The 18,979-nt window shown below is 42.9% G+C and overlaps 1 protein-coding gene across 8 annotated transcripts in view; it reads right to left on the minus strand.

Annotated features, from left to right (window-relative positions):
* Positions 1-491: 491 nt before the first annotated feature.
* ITGB4 (integrin subunit beta 4) overlaps positions 492-18,979 on the minus strand; it is a 102,151-nt gene continuing 83,663 nt past the window's right edge. For 4 of the 8 annotated variants that reach the window (XM_077327774.1, XM_077327781.1, XM_077327776.1 and 1 more), the window contains 8 exons: positions 17,584-17,676; positions 15,574-15,693; positions 15,042-15,191; positions 13,404-13,592; positions 10,938-11,093; positions 9,618-9,782; positions 7,560-7,676; positions 492-3,858 (listed from right to left, as the gene is read on the minus strand). In XM_077327774.1, the coding sequence (XP_077183889.1) occupies positions 3,713-3,858; positions 7,560-7,676; positions 9,618-9,782; positions 10,938-11,093; positions 13,404-13,592; positions 15,042-15,191; positions 15,574-15,693; positions 17,584-17,676 (1,136 nt within the window). In that variant the 3' untranslated portion in view covers positions 492-3,712. The remainder of the gene's footprint in view (positions 3,859-7,559; positions 7,677-9,617; positions 9,783-10,937; positions 11,094-13,403; positions 13,593-15,041; positions 15,192-15,573; positions 15,694-17,583; positions 17,677-18,979) is intronic. The other 4 variants (XM_077327780.1, XM_077327782.1, XM_077327777.1 and 1 more) reach the window with 3 other exon arrangements.

Genomic DNA, 18,979 nt, shown 5'->3' on the forward strand with positions numbered 1-18,979 from the left:
CATAAAGGAGTCTCAACGTGGCTTACAGATATCTTTCCCTTCCTTTCCCCACAATGGACACCCTGTGAGGTAGGTGGGGTTGAGGGACCTCTTAAGAACTGCTCTGTGAGAACAGTCTTAAGAGAACTACGACTAGCCCAAGGTCACCCAGCCAGTTGGATGTGAAGGAGTGGGGAATCAAATGTGATTCAGATTAGAGTCTTCCATTCTCTAATCACTATACCACACCTGATCCTATGCCTTTAGACCTGAAATCAGTGGGATTTAGCATCTACCTCTGTATTTATTCTCAATAGACCAGGGGTGGCCAAAGGGTGGCTCTCCAGCTGTCCATGGACTACAAGTACCATGAGTAACTGCCAGCAGGGGCTGATGGGAATTGTAGTCCATGGACAGCTGGAGAGCCACTGTTTGGCCACCCCTGCAGTAGACAAAGCTGTCAGCGTTTTTATGTTGTGATATATTTGGAAATTAAAAAAGAAAACCTGGACTACAGTGAAAATATTTATTGTGTAATATCTGATCCAGAACATCAGCTGTTCATGAATTTTCACATTGCATATGTATTAAAAGTCACCAACTGCTGCCAATTGTAGTATGCTACGTTAATGGCATTTGTATCCTATTGCAGTTCTCCTGTTACGTACATGAAAGCATACCCTCTTCTCTTTTTAACTGGTGGTAAAAGCACTATGCAGCTGAAGTATGGCTGATCAGATCCTTCAAATGGGTTCTTTGATTAAAAGGGAGGCCTGTGTGTACTTTTGGAACAGAGCACTAGGATATGTGGAAAAGGGCTACGACCGGGTAGCAGTGACTTTACAAGAGAGTGTAATTTAAGCTTTGGAGAGACACTAGCTAGTCTATATTCAGTGATATGCTGTACTGGGAAATTGGCTGTGCTCTAATAGTTCTACAAAGAAATCTTCCCCTTTGAAAAGTTAATAGAGGAAGGTTTGGAGGATTTCCTAATTTTCAGGAATGGGTCAGTGGAAAGTGTGCAATGCGATCCAGATGTATATCTCTAACAAAAGTAAAAGCCCTCCAACTGTTTTTTACTAGATTAGATTGGAGGTCAGCACCTTTGGTCTGTTGGTCAAAGGCCCCTTTACCCATGGGAGGGGGAGAGTTGCAATCATTACTCCCCCCTGTGAAGATTTGAGCTGCTGTTGTAGGCTGTGCCAAGCAAAATTCCTCCTCCCTCCAACACTGGAGCCAGCCTGTTGCTAGGGCCTGTAGATGTATGATGTAGTAACCCCTTAATTAACTGTTTTCATTACCAAAACATCAATAGTTGATTCCGTTGGTGGCTCTGATATTTATGTAAGGACCCAAGGCAAAGGCAAAGGACAATCAAAAGGCAACTGCTACACAGTGGGTCGAATTTTCCCAGCTGTGTTAACACAATGGTGAAGTTTCTGTCTTCAGAGAGACTGTCAATGTATATTTGTCTGCAGCAGAATTTCTGACTTTCTGCTGTGGAGTCACAGTGCATTTCAGTGGATTCCAGGGCACACTGTAGTAGGATGTACACTCAGTTGATGCAGGCTATTGACCAAGCATGCTGGGTCTGACTGTCATACAGTGTGGAGAGCACTAGCGATGGGTGAATTGCCTTTTTGCAGGAACATGTCCTCATTACTGATCTTCTGAGAAACCCTCATTGGAAAACCAGTGCATTATGGGAACAGATATGTTCAACAGGAAATAATGGCTTTAAAGTCATAATCTTTCAACCCTGTAAGATACCCATTACCATAACAGGGGCCTTTCTTTTAGGGTTTATTCTTAGAAATGGGAAAAGTGGCAGGTTTAGAGATTGCATCATTAAATGTGCACACATATAAATATGTAAATACAGGCAAATAAGTAAATATAAAACATCTACTTGTAAAAAAGACAGGTATGGTCAAGGCAGCTTGTCTGCAGACTGAAGACATGGGTAATTCCTGCCCTCATTTTCTCGTGTTTGTCTTTGTCTCGTGTTTGTCTTTTCTGGTCTTTTAATAGCTACTTTTAATAGCTACATTCTACTATTTTATCGTCCCATGACTATTTGGGACAAATCATTTCTTTTGAACCTCATGTTGGGCAGACATAAGTGATATAATGGACTAACAGTGCAATCCTAAGAACAAAGTTTGAGTCAGTGGCGCCTTTTAAGACCAATGAAGTTTAATTCTGTGTATAAGTTTCCATGTGCATGCACACTTCATCGGATCCTAAGAACTCTTTCCTGGAAGTAACTCCTTTCCTGGAAGTAACTCCTATCCAGAGTAAGACTCTGGATAGACCTGTTTAGGATTGCTTTCTGTAATACCTCAAGCTATATTGTGGAGGGTGTCAAAATTTAAAATGTTTCATTACATTAAAATCTTGCAAGTAACAGTAGGAGAGGGAGGTTAGAGTAGAATGTTTTCATCATGCTGCTGTTCTGCTTGCAGAGATGGTTTCATTGTATTTAGGGATCAGCAAAACTCAGGAGAGGCATTCTGTGCAAATGTCCACACATCTAAACAGGTATCCATAGAATTTTTGTTCCACATGTTTGGGCAGCTGAACTGCAAAAATGAAGTATTAGACAAAACTTGTGTAGCTGCTGCCATTTTTGTTCATGACATTCATCTCACAGTTGCACTTTCTAGATGCTATAGTTGACTACAGTATCCATGAAGCACTGAGACTGACTAAATAGTGAATGTACTAAAGTGTCTAATGCCTGTATTGTAAAGGCAATGGAAAACAATGTGCATGCACAATTAAATTGCTGCTGCCAATTGAGAAAGCAGAGGGGAGCAAAAATGACTGAACTGAGGTTCTATGACACTCACCTAGCCAGTTCTCATCAACCTGTTCTGCAGCTTGGCCACGATTGCCAATAAGTTAGAGGGACGGTGGGTGGAATTTAGCAAATTTTGTTGACTCTGGCTACTCAAAATGAAACTCTCTTGTTCTAGGGCTTTCACGGTAAGGGCATAGATTATAAGGCCACCTGTTTGCTTCTATAAATGTTGAGGATCAGTGTCTGAATTTTGGTCCCATGTTGCTCAGTGAGATAAAATACACTTTATAAAAAATACATAATATATATGTTAGGCAAACTGTACAGCACTTTAAGCAACATTTCTCCATAAGGCACTGTAGGGGGTGCTATGAAAACTGACATACTAATTGGCTCCTGCAGTACCGTACTTTATCAGCAGGGGATTTTACACAGAAATTGAGGAGGAATCAAGGTAATGCTGCTGCCCTGCAATTCAACAGGTACAAAGAGTGTGACAGATGGCTTTTGCTGGTAGATATAATAGAGCTAACAAGGGACTGTGGATTTAGGAACGGAATCACAAATAGAAAAATATATATAATGGAACGGCATCAAGGGGTGATTTGAACACAGGTTTAGTCCTATGTGGTCAGCCTTCCACTAGCAATATTTGAACAGCCAATAATGCAACAGTCAAGTTCTTGAGTCAAAGCTGTGCAACACCATAACCAAGTTACAGGGTGTGTGTTTTTTAAAGCTCTTGGGGTTTCACCTGGGTTGCATGCATCCTCCTCCCAGTGGAGTTTCAAAGCAACAGCTAATGCTTTTAACGCTGGCGCAATAAAGCAGGCAGTATGAGCTTGTCTGGAATTTGAACCCACAGAGTAGGCCCACTTCAGATCATTCCCTGTTGAAATCCAGTGTCCATTTGGCTGTGTTCTTCTGGACTCAGCCTTCAAAGAACTGCCTGTCTGTCTGTCTGGTGAATGACCCACTGCTGTTAGACATCATGGTTCTGGTGACAAATTCTTGAGTGACTTGTTTGGTGAGGGTGCTGCCACTCTCTACCCGCTTTGTGGTCATCAGCATGCCATCTGCAACAAGAGAGGACATAATAAGGATTGATTTTACAGCTTGCATACTGGCCTTTGGCTTTGCTATTGACACATGCCCTACTTACCTGGGAGTCAGCCCCAAGGAAAAAAGTGAGACCTACTTCTGAGTAAACAAGCATAGGACTGCCCTGCAGAGAAATTTGACCAGAGTGGACTTGCAGGATTCATTTTAACATCACCTCATGAAAGTGGCTTCTTGGGTATTTCAACCCAAAAGTCAAGAGTTTTGAATCCACAGAAAGGTTCTCTTGCTCTAATGAAAATGGTAGTGTAGTGTAACATGGTAGTGTAACAATGTTGTATTTCAGACAAGCATTCAGTTGACCCATTTTGTTCTGAGGATATGACCTTGGCTTCATTCTTGTTTATTATTATTATTATTATTATTATTATTATTATTATTATTATTATTATTATTATTATTATATAATTTTTAGACCGCCCTTCTCCCAATAGGTCTCAGGGCAGTTTACAACATAGTTAAAACACAATAAAATCCCCATAAAAACCCCAATTAAAAATTACATATAACATATAGCGGCGGTGGTCACAATTCTGATCTTAGTTCAGCCTGGTGGAGAGAATAATGTTCAGAAGAGGGTGGCACCAATACAATAGATCTAACCATGATCTCGATGTTAGAGATCTCAATATTGGAGGGGATCCTCTGATGGATTAGTGGGAGAGCTGCCCTGGCCTCAACCATATGCCTGGCGGAAGAGCTCTGTCTTACAGGCCCTGCGGAAAGCTGGTAGATCCTGCAGGGCCCTTAGCTCTTCTGGGAGCTCATTCCACCAGGTTGGGGCCAAGACTGAAAAGGCCCTGGCCCGGGTTGAAGCCAGGCGAACATCCCGTGGGCCCGGGACAACCAGTAAATTCATATCTGCAGAGCGGAGTGCCCTGCGGGGGGCATAAGCAACCAAGCGGTCCCGCAGGTAGACGGGACCCAGGCCGCGTATAGCCTTAAAGGTCAATACCAATACCTTGAATCTGATTTGGAAACAGACTGGTAACCAGTGCAGATGACGAAGCACCGGCTGAATGTGGGCCCTCAAAGGTGTTCTAGTGAGGACCCTAGCAGCCGCATTTTGGACCAGCTGTAACTTCCAAGTCAAAGACAAGGGAAGGCCCGCGTAGAGCGAGTTACAGAAGTTTAATCTGGAAGTGACCGTTGCATGGATCACTGTGGCCAGGTGTTCCGAGGACAGGTAGGGCGCTAGTAGCTGGGCTTGGCGAAGATGGAAAAATGCCGTCCGAGCTACATTGGTGACCTGAGCCTTCTTAGAGAGGGAGGCATCAAATGTCACTCCCAAATTCCTGGCAACTGGTGCAGATGTTAATTGCACCCCGTTCAGGCATGGGAGGCACGCTTCCTGGTCCTGCCCTCTTCTGCCCAGCCACAGGACCTCCGTATTGGAGGGGTTGAGTTTCAGGCGACTCTGCCTGAGCCATCCAGCTACCGCTTCCAAACAGCTGGCAAATGTATCCAGGGTGGAGTCCGGCCGTCCGTCCATTAGGAAGTAGAGCTGGGTGTCATCCGCATATTGGTGGCAACCCAGCCCATAGCCCCGGACCAGCTAGGCTAGAGGGCGCATGTAGATGTTAAAAAGTGTGGGAGAGAGTATCGCCCCCTGCGGAACCCCACAAGGGAGCTCACAAGGGCTCGACATACTCTCCCCCATCGCAACCCTCTGCGTCCGGTTCTGGAGGAAGGAGACCAGCCATTGAAGTGCAGTCCCCCTTATTCCAGCTCCGGCGAGGCGGTGTACCAATAACTCGTGGTCGACCACATCAAATGCGGCCGACAGGTCTAGAAGCACGAGAATGGAGGAGCCGCCCCGATCCAGCTGGCGCCGGATATCATCCATGAGGGCGATCAGCACAGTCTCCACCCCGTGGCCAGGGCGGAAACCAGACTGGTATGGGTCGAGGGCCGAAGTTTCATCCAAGAAACCTGAACATTTATTCCTGAACATCTAGATCAGGAATAGTGTCATACTTGTTTCGTTAAGGGGTCTCTATTCTTGCTAGTGGCATGCATATATATACCTGAATTAAAAATATACATGGAAATTACCTTATCAGTATTTGGAGGGTATATTTCGGCATCTCAAAAATATTGGTGATTTTTTTTTTGGAAAACAAACAAAAAATCTTGAAAGCATCCTGGATATATTTAGGATTTTCTGGGAAGATCAGGGACTTTTTTCTTTTTTGTTTCTGTCTCTGGGGTTTTCTATTGGCATTTGCACTGCTCTTGTCAGTTTCAAGAGATTCCCCCCCCCCCCTTTGCCTGCATTTCATTTTGTTCCTTCCCCATTTTCTTGCACAGAGCTTGCAAAATCCTCCCCTCCTTGCTTGGATTCAATCTGGCTCTGCACTATCAGTCCTTTTAAACTTGCAATGCCAGTGGCATGGAGTTCTGCAGGGCATTCTGTACATTGTAACTGCTTGTTGTGGACTTGCAAAATACACTCTCTTACTTGGATTTCCTGTGACTCAAATTTGAGATCATCATTCATTATAAAGCTGGTAGTGCCATAGTGGCACTGAGTTCTTCTGGAAATTCTGTACATTGTACAGGTTGTGCTCTGAGCTTGAAAAAATGTTCCCTCTCCTTCAGTTTATACTACAGCGATCCTCTGGATTTACATTAGTCCTATTTTGCTTGCAATGCAAAAGAGTGGCACTGGGATCTGCTGGGCATTCTGCACATTGAACTGGTTGTGCTGGGCTTGCAAACCCCCTTGCTTGCAGTGTGATCCTGTGTGTCGCATCAGTTTTGTTGAGCTGGCATTTGCACAATGGCACTGGATTCTGGTTGACACTGGTTCTTCTGGCCTTCCAGCCTCCCCTTTGCTTGAATTTGGATTCTGTACTTCGGATCAGTTCTGTTGAGCAGGCATTGACACAATGGAATTGGCTTCTGCTGGGCACTCTGTACATTGAACTGGTCCTGCTGGGTTTGCAAAAATGCCACCCCACCTTCAGTTTCAACTGCAGAAATGTTCTGGATTAACTTCAGTCCTGTTGGGTTTATACTGATTTTGCTGGGCTTGCAAAAATGTCCCCTTCCAGTTGCTATTCCAGAGATTCTTGGAGCCTTTGATTTTGTTCTGGTGGGCTTCTTGTTTTTTCTTTGTTTGGGTTTTTCTTTTTGCTATTTTTTTCTCCATTGAGCACTTTCTTTGGGGGCCCATAGGATTGGACCACTTAGTCCAAACTTTCTGAAACTTGGGAATTCTTCTGAGGAGAGCCACCAGCAGCTATGACTAGAAGCAATGTTTTCGAGCTAAATTAGATTTTACAACAGCCGCAGGTTTGACCCATGGCTACCAACACTACCATTTTAGGCAAAAATTTGCCCATTTAAAAATGCTTTGAAGGCCTAATCCTGGCTGGGTCTATGGTATAGAAAGAACAGGCAATCCTCCCCCCCTCCGGCACCATTTTTAAATGGCCAAATTTTAGCCTAAAATGGCAGTGGCAGCCACAACGTGAACCCATAGCCACCATAACATTTTGTTTGGTACTTAGTTTTGTTCATTGGACTGATGATCCCAGATCTGGGGTGAGAATCAGGTTTTGTATCCCTTTCAATGGTCTTCTAGAACTCAACAGAACTCAACAGGAAACATGGAGAAGCAAGTCTAAGGGTATTTGCACAGGGTTTTTCTTACCTGTATATAAGGGATCCAGTGAAGACTGAGTGATGCTGGTTTTGGTGCTATAGTCTGTGGGGAAACTGTACACTTCCTCCTTGGTAAACTGCTGTGTTCCAAACTGAGAGAAAGCACCTTAACAATAAAAGAGAGGTTAATTTTTTTTTTTAACTTGGAAGAGCATTTCTTATTCCATTTGAGATTATTAAACAGTGGACACTGGAAAAATTGTTTGTGAGAAATAAAAAAGAACACCATTGAAAGAGAACATGATCCTTCAAAGTGACTTTCAACGCACCTTAATTATTTCTTTGTATTACAGAAAGTGTCATATTTACTAGCCTGCAGATATTTATTTATTTATTAGAAATATTCCTTCTATGATCCAAATGAATTGTTTCAATATTTTAAAACAAAGAAGATATTTCAAATGGATCACTGCTACAAATCATAATGCGGCAATTGAGCTCAAAGAATGTCATATACATTATCTTAACTAGACAACACTGCAAGGTAAGCTGATATTGTTCTTTCTGTATTCCAGAAGCGAGTAAGTGGGGCTGGAATGAGAAATAATGGCTTGCTGAGGGCTTAGTAGAGGCAGTATTTTAAGTCAGGGACTTTCTGGGTCATAGCTCAGCTTCTTAGCCTTTAAGGTACACAGTGCTACAAACTACTGTAGCTGTGATCTGGGAACAGGCCCATAGCCATGGTGGTGTGCAAAAGTGCAGGCCTCTCCAAATTATTGACAATCATTTGTCGAACCCTCAAATCATCACTAGGGGGTTGTGTGAAATCTGTCACAAGTCTTCTGCTATTGAGAGAGGATGTCTCCTTCCATCCCTTTGCCTATGAGGGAGAGTTTCTTTCCCTCCTCCCACCTACCTCCCCAGTCTTTCACTTTACACTTTAATTCCTGCACAAAGTAGTTTCTCCCGCTGTGCTCTGAAGCACATGACACAATTCTTTGCTAGCTCATGGCAGTCATGGATTTCTCCTTATCTGTAGCACATTAAGGTAGACGCTTTGGTAGGGGCTCTATTACAGTCCGGGTGTGGAATGTTCAAAGATGGTTGGAATCAAGGGGTGGTGGTGGCAGGAGCAATCTATGTATTCTGCCTTTCACAAGCAGACTCCTGGCCATTTTACAGTGTGTGCTAGTGCCCAATCAGCAGGTTTGGCCCTTGAAAACACTTGGTGTGGTGGTGGGGAAAGTGTTCTGTACTACAAGCCCACAGTGGGTCAGGGCATCACAACATTTTAAAATGCACTGTGAAATGGTGATAATGAATTGGTGCTGGCAACAATTGTGCTTCTCTTTGAACTGGGCTCATGGGAGCCCGGCAATTCCGAGAGTGGTGGTTTCTGAACAATATTTCACAATGTGGGCTCCATATTAGGCCTTCTTCTATACAATACACATCAGCTGGGGCTTCACTTTCTAGATATTTTTACCTCCCAACAAGCCCTAATATTATATATTTCTATACAAGTGCACTTAAACTTCAAAACACATCTGGTTTTTGGTCCTTATGTTTCATGTGTTAATGTTGATTCTGGACTTACTGTACTATGCAGTATATACAACTGAGATTTTATCAATGTTTCTAATTTTTATTATGTGCCCATAATTTGGATATTAGTGTGGACCTTGGGGAAAGGTTTGGAAAGGGGGGGGGGGACCTCAGCTGCCATTTTCTCAAGGATAACTGATTTCTGCAGTCTGAAGACCAGCAGTGATTCTGGGAGACCTCAGAATTATGGGTGCTGTAATTCTGGGGGTTGGCAACTCTATTATAAGTTCCTTTATGTATCACAAACCTTCAAGAAGGCAATGGCTTACATTTTCGAGAGAAATAACATTGCCTATGAAGTGCCATCTTGAATCAGAAAACTGTTTCTCTCCCATAAGCTCCTCTTGGGTCACAATCAAAACGCTCAATGTCTTGATCTATATTATCCTAGTATACCCCCAAAATGTTGCTTTTCCCCCTTCTTCTTTCAGATAACTGCAGTCTCCGCACACACTCACGGTACAATAAACAACATTATAACTACTGTGGTGAAACTCTATACCTCCATCTTGAGATTCAATGGTAATAATGCCTTCTCTTTCAGGCCCAAAGCCTTGTGTGGTTTTGGCTTGCACTTTGAATTTATACGGAATATTTTCGTTCAAGTAAGGGACTGTCAAAGTGGTCTCTGGGCTGTCGCCCTCCACATAGATATTCCTGGGTTCACCTAAAGGAATAAAAACATTTTAAAATAGTAGAATTTGGAGAAGAAGAAATAAAAGATCAGAGCTTCCTTCTACCATGAGACAATGAAGGTATGAGGGGATTCAGTGGCACAAGCAGATTTTGATAAGCAGAGCCCCCACGAAAGTACGCTTAAGTTGGACCTCAAAGGGAAGTCCAGAGAGGCCCAGTGGCAGTCGAGGCTGCAATCCACATTAGCATGAGGGAAAACTTGTGGATAAACTGTAGATTATGTCTGAGGGTATTTATAGAAACTTATTTCCTTGTAACTAACTATCTGGTGTCCAGATCACTTGTGATATTTTCTGGAGCCAATCTAGGGTAGCAAAGGCACGCGTGGTGACCAGCTGGAGGGTTGGATGTGGGGACATGGGGGGCATAATATCAGCTGCATTTTAATGTAACTTTTTGGCAAAATTCAAAAGTGATGTAGGGTAGCCCTAGATATCACCAGTTTTTGCTAGATATCACCTAGATAAAACCACAGAGTATTCAGTGATTTCTAGAGCTACCCTACATCTGGGTTTTGTTTGGAACTGTATAGCAATACAGCCAGTGTCACCTTTCTAAAAACTGATCTTCCCCCACTCGCAGCAGAATGTCTTAAGACAATCAGAAGCAGTACTGGAGCAGCAGTCTCAAGCAATATTCTGAACTGCTGGGCCTCTGGGTCATGCCTAAGGTTCTTCTCTAAAACAGGGAGTGTGCTTGAATCTTAAACTAGGATTGTGCCAGTGAGATTCAGATGGGCAGCTGGGTTGGTCTGAAACAATGGAACAAAGTCAGAGGCCACTGGCACCTTAAAGCACATGAAAGCTTATCCTCACAATTAAAATTTATTTTGTGTCAGTGAGACTGAGAGAATAGCTAAGGAACACCTTTTTCAGAAATGCAGAATATGGAATAGTAATTTTAGAATTAAAACAAACATTTTTGTGGATCATGAGATCGCATTATGGAGTGAGGAATTGCGCTGTGGAAGGTGTCACACGTTTGTACCAAGTATTGTTGATAAGGTTTATGCAGCATTTAGCATATGCTGGGACTGCCCTGTCTTGTAATATCACCCAGGCAATGTTCTCTGAGAACAATGGGGGTTTCATATTTGAACTGGAATTCAGTTCGAGCTTCCACGTACCTCCACCATGTAGCATCTCACAAGTGACCATGTAGCCCAGAATTGACCCATTGGGTTGGCGGGGTCTTTCCCAACTCAGTTGAAGTGAATCTGGACTCAGAGCTGTGAACACCAGGGGCCCCGGTGCACTGGGTGTGCTCAAGGTAAATGGAGAGCCTACATGAGCAAAAACAAAAGGTCAGTGTTCTTAAGAAGAAACTAGCAAGAATTGAACTGAAATGTTGTACAGAATTTTACATCATTTCTTGAATACAGAATATAAGATTCAAACAAAATTAAAAATATTCAGTATGCAAATTCTGCTACTCTTTCTGATATGGAATCAATGCCAAAATTGGAAGTGTATTTTATTGAAATAAAATATGACATAAATTTTTATTTTGGCATTTTTTGACATTCAGCATTGTTAATATTTGGGTAAAACCCAGTGAACTCTTGCCGTAAGACATTAGTTTCAAAGCAAACTCTCAAGAAATCTGAAATGTTAATCAAATTTGCATTCCTTCATTATTTTTACAAGGTACCAAGGTTTGGTCTTTGCACACTGTAAAGCAAAATTTGTGATTTTCAATCTTTTTCTTCATTATCATCAGAATAAGGCAGACAAAGTATAGATCTGAATTTTACCCAGTAACAAATATTTAACCCAATGTGGCATACAGAGAGCATGAAATAAATTTAGTTTTTGTAATTCAGCTTCTCAAATAAAACATAGACATTTTAGATTGAAAGTTATATTCACTTCACATTTTGTAATTCAGTTAATGAAACTGTTGTGCAACTTATATTATTTAACTGGCTCTCATAAATTTTTGTGTACTACAATTTGCCTAATCTTTGTCTCTGTTCCCTCTATCTTCCTTATCCTTTTGCTGTTCATTTGTCCCATAAACCCCTTTTGGGTAGAGATCTGACTTTTAGTCTTTTAGAGAGTACTTAGCATATTTTTAAGGGTAGCAGCAAAAGTGACTTGTCCGCTGCTCCAGCAGCATTCTGCAAATACCCTTCCCAATAGAGATGGGAATGGGCCCTGTTAATGGCTCAAGTAAATAAAACCTATAGAGCCTCTTGGGGCACAGAGTGGCAAGGCAGCAGACATGCAGTCTGAAAGCTCTGCCCATGAGGCTGGGAGTTTGATCCCAGCAGCCGGCTCAAGTTGACTCAGCTTTCCATCCTTCCGAGGTCGGTAAAATGAGTACCCAGCTTGCTGGGGGGTAAACAGTAATGACTGGGGAAGGGAATGGCAAACCATCCCGTATTGAGTCTGCCATGAAAACGCTGGAGGGCGTCACCCCAAGGGTCAGACATGACTCGGTGCTTGCACAGGGGATACCTTTACCTTAAATAAAACCTAACACATGCAAAAAATGATACGTATGTCACTGGGACATAGGATTGCTGGGAAATGCTTGGATATTTAGGGGTGGAGCCTGGGGAGGGAGCTCAGTAGGGATGTGATGTTTTAAAGTCTACCCTCCAAAGCTACGATGTTTTTTCCAGGGGAACCGATTAGTGTAGTATGGAGATTATTTGTGACTCCGGGAGAACTTCAGGCTCCACACTGAGGTTGACAACCCAACAATGAGGCAGGTGGCTTTTTGCAGTCTTCAGATTATTATAACCAAAATTAAAGTGATAAAGGTAAGGATGAAGGAAAGCACATGGTGAAGGAATATACAAATAATAATATTGTTCATAAAGAGTTGATTTTTAATCTGCTTCTTGATGGTGTTAGGAGCAAGAATATGTGTTTTTAAGATGGGTACTGGATTTGCTGCAGTTACAGTCTCCATGTCTCACCTGGCATGACTAGGGGAGGAGGGTGTACTGCCAGTGGTGCAACATCACTCAAAAGTGACATAATGACTTTCTAGGAATCTTCAGAAATTCTATGCAAAAACCATAGTTTCCAGCAATTCCTAGAGAGGACTAATGTTGCTTCCAGAAGTGGTGTATTCAGCTGATTGTGCCCTCATGACCCTGCCCTCCCCCCTGTCTAACTTCCACCAGTGGCTAACCATTGGCAAGCCACCAGGCTGAAGGAACTTTGCAAGTTCCCATTATCACAGGGAGGAACAAGGGACAGAACAAAAACATCTGAAGTGGAACAACAGCAGTTATCCTTACAGGGCTTAGTGAAGCTTTAAAGTCTTGTGCAAGTCTTGTGTTTTGATTCCAAGCCTTCAGAACACACTGCCACAAATGTCCCCATTCTCTGCAGTCATTGATGCTTGAAACCTACCTTTCAAAATGAATCCTGATATGTTCTAGTAGCCAAATGCCACAACATAAAGCTCACATGAAGAATAACCACAGTCTTACTTTGATACACACCCCTCTCACCCAAAAAGCTCAGCCTGAAATCAGTGTCAAAGAACTAAGAAGACCTGAGGAGACAATCATACCAGAAATGCATAAAGCTGAGTAAATGTCTTGTGTAGCATTACATAATAAAAGCTACATTACCTGGAACAGGACTCAGAGGGCTGCGTGGATCCACTTGGGATTCAATAGTGATCACTCCCTCTCTCTCTGGACCCCAGCCTTCATCACTTTGGGCCTTGACTTTGAATACATAGGAGTAGTTTGGCAGCAGGTCATCCACCACCACGGAGTTCTGAGTAGGGTTGGGAATAGTAAGCCTGTGCACTTCTCCTAGAGGATAGAAAAAGACCCAGTGGTCAACTTTACAAGCCACTGTTGTGAAGACTACAGCTTCCACTTCCACTGCTGAACTATCCCCTAGATGAATTTCCTACATAGCATTAAAATTTGGAGTCCACATGAATCCCATGTGCCATGTGGGGAAAAAAAGGCCTTTACACATTGAAGGAATTTTGCTTATTACTAAGTAAACTAATGTGTTGTGTGCATTTCAATCCAGATGCATTTAATTAGGGTCAGAATACATGTAGTCTTGGCTATTCCAGCCAAAGAAGCACTTTCTAATAAATGCAGTAAAGTGTTATGAAGCATTTTTTGGAAGGAATAGGGGAAGACTATATCAACTATGCTCCAACTGAGCACCCAACCCTTAACTTTTTAATAATTAGCAGCATCTACAGTCCCCCCCGCCATATTTCACCATGTTGATGTGATGTGATACTTGTTGTCTTATCTACCTTATGCCTACACAGCAACTATTTCTGTGATGCCTTGAATTAGGTGCTTGAAGGAAAAGGAATTTAGATGATTCCCAGCCTGCATGATCTTGGAAATCTCACATTCATCTTCTGCACAGAACATTCCTTTCCCTATTTCTCATCATGAACAGAGGTTGAAGATGCCTTCCCTGACACTTATTAGACTTAACATTTCCTCCAACTTCTCTTCAGGGCTCTTCTTCTTTCACATCGCAACTAGGGTTGTGTGCTACAGGGTACCGAAGCGGCCGTTCCAGCCCGAAGTGGCCAGCGTCATGGGGGGGGGGGGGAGGAGAGGTGCCAGTGCTGAGTGTAAGGAAATTTGAGTCCACAAAACAACAGCTGTGAAGGGATAGGTGGCTTGCCTAGATTGACAAGCTGAGGAGTGAGGAGAGAATTTTGGGTTGTTTTCTCTTCTGGCTTCTCCACCACCTCATCAGGAGGCCAAAAGGCACGATGAGGTGGCGGGTAAATACGGGAGGGGTCTCCTGTCAGGAAGCTTGCAAACGCACGGTTTCCAGTTGCGCGTTTGCAAGCAGGAGACGGAGCACATTTTACACCTCCGTGCGGAATTGGTCCCAAAGTTAGACATTTCCTCACTGTGGCGAGATGGGTGTGCTGTCTCCTTGGAGGATATGCATACAAGAGTGCAGCAGAAGCACCCAGGCTTAGCTTTGGGTGTTCTAAGCATGATGAGCCTTTTCACTTTCTTGACTTCTGTTTGGTTCAGACACCTACTCTATGACTGGCGGCTATCCTGTTAAGTAATAAAAACAATATTATTAGTGTTTCTCCATCTCAGAAAAGGAATAAAAATGTCCCCTGCTGTACATGTTATTATTGAATAAATGTTCAGACAGCCTCTAATATCTCTATGCTTCTAGTAAGATATGCGGGCTTCTCTTAGAAACGAATGTCGCCATCTCTCCCTTACAATAACAGCAGTGGGATCTTCACTGACCTCCATTGAGAAGCTGGTACTGTACGCTGTATCCTTGCACCTCTTTGTCACAGTGTGGCTCCTGCCAGCTGACCTTCAGCGAGGTTGGCCCCAGGGCCGAGAACACTAAGCGAGTGGGAGTGTCAGGGACATCCAGATGAGTCCTGGAATCTGGGCAGAGACAGGTAGGTGTTAGCTTTGATTTGGAGGCAGGGAAAGTTCCAAGAAGTTCCAAGAACTTGCACATGCTCATGAATGCTCTTTCTGTGTCCAGGGAGAACATGGAGAATGTCCCTTTGCAAAGTAAATGGCTAGTCCACACAAACAGTGATAGCTACAAATAATGAAGTGAGCAGCCACAGAAAACAGCCACACCGTCCAGTAACTGCAACAGCTTGAATACTGCCTGGTAGTTGCAGTGAAGCAGCTTCCTGATCACAGTAGACAAAGAAAGGAGAATTGGCAAACTCTTTATTTCTCCTGTCCCCAAATCTTGGATTCCCAGGGCATGCCAAAGCCCCGTGCAGACTGAGGCCACGTTAAGCTCACTCACCCAGAAGCACTGTGTCCAGGCTGCTCAGTGCCTCAAACACTTCTTCAGAGTGAGTGCGACCCCTGGCTTTCTGTGGGAGTGCATAATGCTGCCTGGATTGTGTGGCTTGCCCTGAGGTGCCTGCACAGAGAAACAGAGTGGTACTGGGATCAAGGTCAGTCCTATCAACACAAGGGGTTGGACCCTGTTTATTCACTACCAACTCACCAGGAATGCCCTGGAATATTTTGTTCACGTGAATAAAGAAAACCAAACCATCACCTGCAGGAGAACATTCCTGGCAACTGCATGCCCAACTGACAGCAGCTTTCAAGGTTCATTCTCAGTTTGACAATGGCTTTGGCTTCAAAGACTTGGCTCAGATCATGTGATAACATGCTTGGACTATGTTCTTCCACAAAAGATCAAGTCAAAGCAGCTTTGGGAAAGGACTTTGAGAACAGGGGACGGGTGACTGGAGCATAATTTCATAAAGATGCTCTAAAACAATACCCCACTCCAATTTACAAGCCAAAGCAGAGCAAAACCTCAAAGAAGTTGCCTGTTTTCTGGAGAAAGGGCCCACTATGTAAGGCCTCCTCTGCCCCTTTCTTGCAGGTAACATTTTGGAAAGGTAAGCCTAAACATAGTAGGTGCTCTGCAACAGGCTGGCTCAGGGAAGTATGATTCACTGTATTCACTTGTCTCTTTTTTATTTAAATTGTACTTTAGACTTTTTAAAATTTACTATTTTTATGAGCAGCTTTGGATCACTGTTGGGAAGAAAAGTAGGGGGAAACTACCTAAACAAATGAATAGAATCATGTGATTTTTAATTAACAATCTATGTAAACCAGCTATGTAACCTGTTGTGGGCCAATGGAAATGCCTCCCCACTTAGTGCTAGGCTAGAAATAGCCCTGGAACGCAGTAGCACAGAAACAGCTAATAGCTGGGAAGAGAGAGCCTTGTTCCAGAAAACAGAGTAATATATGCCTCCTTTTCATTTTCTTTGGGAATAGAAAGGTCACCATCCTTTCCGCATGCGAATGAAGGAATTGATCTGTTTTGTCCATATGGGTAACACAATCTCCAGCATAATATTGCCTGATATCAAGAGTGACCCTTCCTCTCTCTTGTGCCAATGGCAAAGCTGGTTGGATCCTACTTGAAAGCATTGTCTGATTTGCTGTATACAGCTTTGCACTGTTTATTTTTAAAGGACAAAATAATTCAAGGGGTGAATCCATTCCACCTATTATAAATACTTCCTAGGTATGATGGAACGAAGGGATTGAGGAAGTGTCTGCAGTGACATCAGAAGTATGACACAATATAGGTTGCCAACAACAATCTTAACAAGCACCCTCATAGTGCTACTTGAGTACAGGCTATCTGCAGTGGCAGGAAGACATATGCCCAGAAGCATAACAGTTTCACCGGCATAATCATCTCCCAAGCAAAGTCATATTTGTGGAAGTCCTAAACTGTATTGCTGATAGCTGAGAGCCTGTGGTTTCTACTTTTAGCCATCCCATTAAACTGCAAAGGGGGGGGGGAATTCTGAGCATTAAAGATATTTATGATCATTCAAGTAGCTAATGGTAAGAACAGTTTCTTCACAATCTTTTGTTAATGCAAATCAGTTTCAAGAGGGACATTTCACAATGTTCTCCCTGCCACTTCTCAATGAAAGCCTGGTAAAGATACAAACAAAACAACTGGCTTAAGGATAAAACATGGGGCTTTTGCAAACATCTCATGAAGTTGGAGCATTAGCCAACTTGGATAGCTGCTGTTGAGAGCAAAATGAGAGCAGCCTACAAATGACAATTTGTATGATGAAGGAGCAGGACGGGATGGAGAGAAAGTTAGACATGTACTGGCACATGCATGTAGAGATGGACACAAAGCTGGGGAAGGACTGAGGAGCTCCACATAATGGAAAAGTTGGCTAGTTATATGAGATTTCACTGTAGCTGGGGCATGCATTGAAGAAGTCAATTAGCAATGCTTTGCCATTTGTTGTACCTAGGTATTTAGAAATCCAAGACGGCCCATCAGCCAGGACTATAGAATCTTGAGCATCGCTGTTGCCATAATAACCCATCCTCCGTGAATGGTCTGCACAGGATAGGGCAAAACAGAGAGAGACAGAAAGAAGCACCATTGAAGACACCAGAAGAGATTGTAGCACCAATGCCAGATGAAGCACCAGACACAGAGAGGAATCTACAGGAAAGGTTTGTCCTTATGCTGGATTGGCTCCTGGATGCTTAAAGGCAGAAGGCAGTCATACAAGTTCAAGAAAAGTCATAAATGCCAACTCCACGGGCAGAAGAAGTTTTGGGAACTTGGTAGAAAATTCTTCTTGATATAAGAAATAACATGAGAAAGGAACAAAAATAATCTTCTCTTCATGGTACACGGGATGAAAGTAACTTACATTTCTATGAATACTATTTACCTCATGGAGCTTCAGGAGAAAGTTGGGATATATCATTTTGCTCATGACCTTAATAGCTCACCTTCAACCTTGGTGGCACCTGATCGTCAGGGCACATTCTGAAACACCATATTGTGTGTGAGTGATAATTTCTAGTGTACTTTTATGTACAATGATTGTCAGGTAACAAGAAGCCCTGATATGCATGTCTGTGTGAAAACCCAATACAAAGCCACTAGCACCACTTCTGCTTGGAGGTTTATGATTCTCTGTATTATACTCTGAATCAACTGGGTTGGTGGAAAGGTGCAGAGTAGTAGTAGTAGTTGATCTTTAACATGGTCAAAGACCAGCAGAGGTAAATGGGACATAATAAATTAAAACCAAATTTAAAAGCAGCCTGAAATACATAATACACTAGATATGACACACAATAAGAATGTAAATATATAATCCAAGCATGAACTACTGTACAATATTACAGCTCTCAGAACCATTTAGCATAAATCATCCTAATATGAATTTTCATGGCACAGAGTAACTGATTTGGCCATTTGCATATTAAGGCATCTAGTGTTTGTGGAGGCCTTGTTCTAGAGATGAACTTTGGAACCTGCCTGTTTTGTTCTATTGCAAAGAGATCCACTTCCACATTTCCAAACGTTTGGCAAATCTGTTGGAATACTGTCTTGGTCAACATCTACTCTGTTTGATCCAGAATTCTCCATCTGAGCCAGTCCACCAATATATTGTCTTGACTGGCTATATGTACTTCCTTCAGTGATCTTAGGTGTGTCTTTACCCATTGCGTGATCTGCTTTGTTTCTGCATGGAGAGATTTTGATACCCCCCTCCTCTGGGTGATTGACATATGCCTTGGCTGTTATGTTGTCTGTGTGAACTAACATATGGTGGCCTGACAGGAGGTTCTGGAATGACAATAGGCCTAAAAGTATCACCTTGAGCTCCAAGAAATTTCTG

The sequence above is a fragment of the Paroedura picta genome, chromosome 3 (genome assembly GCF_049243985.1).
Source record: "Paroedura picta isolate Pp20150507F chromosome 3, Ppicta_v3.0, whole genome shotgun sequence".
Classification (NCBI taxonomy): Eukaryota; Metazoa; Chordata; class Lepidosauria; order Squamata; family Gekkonidae; genus Paroedura; species Paroedura picta.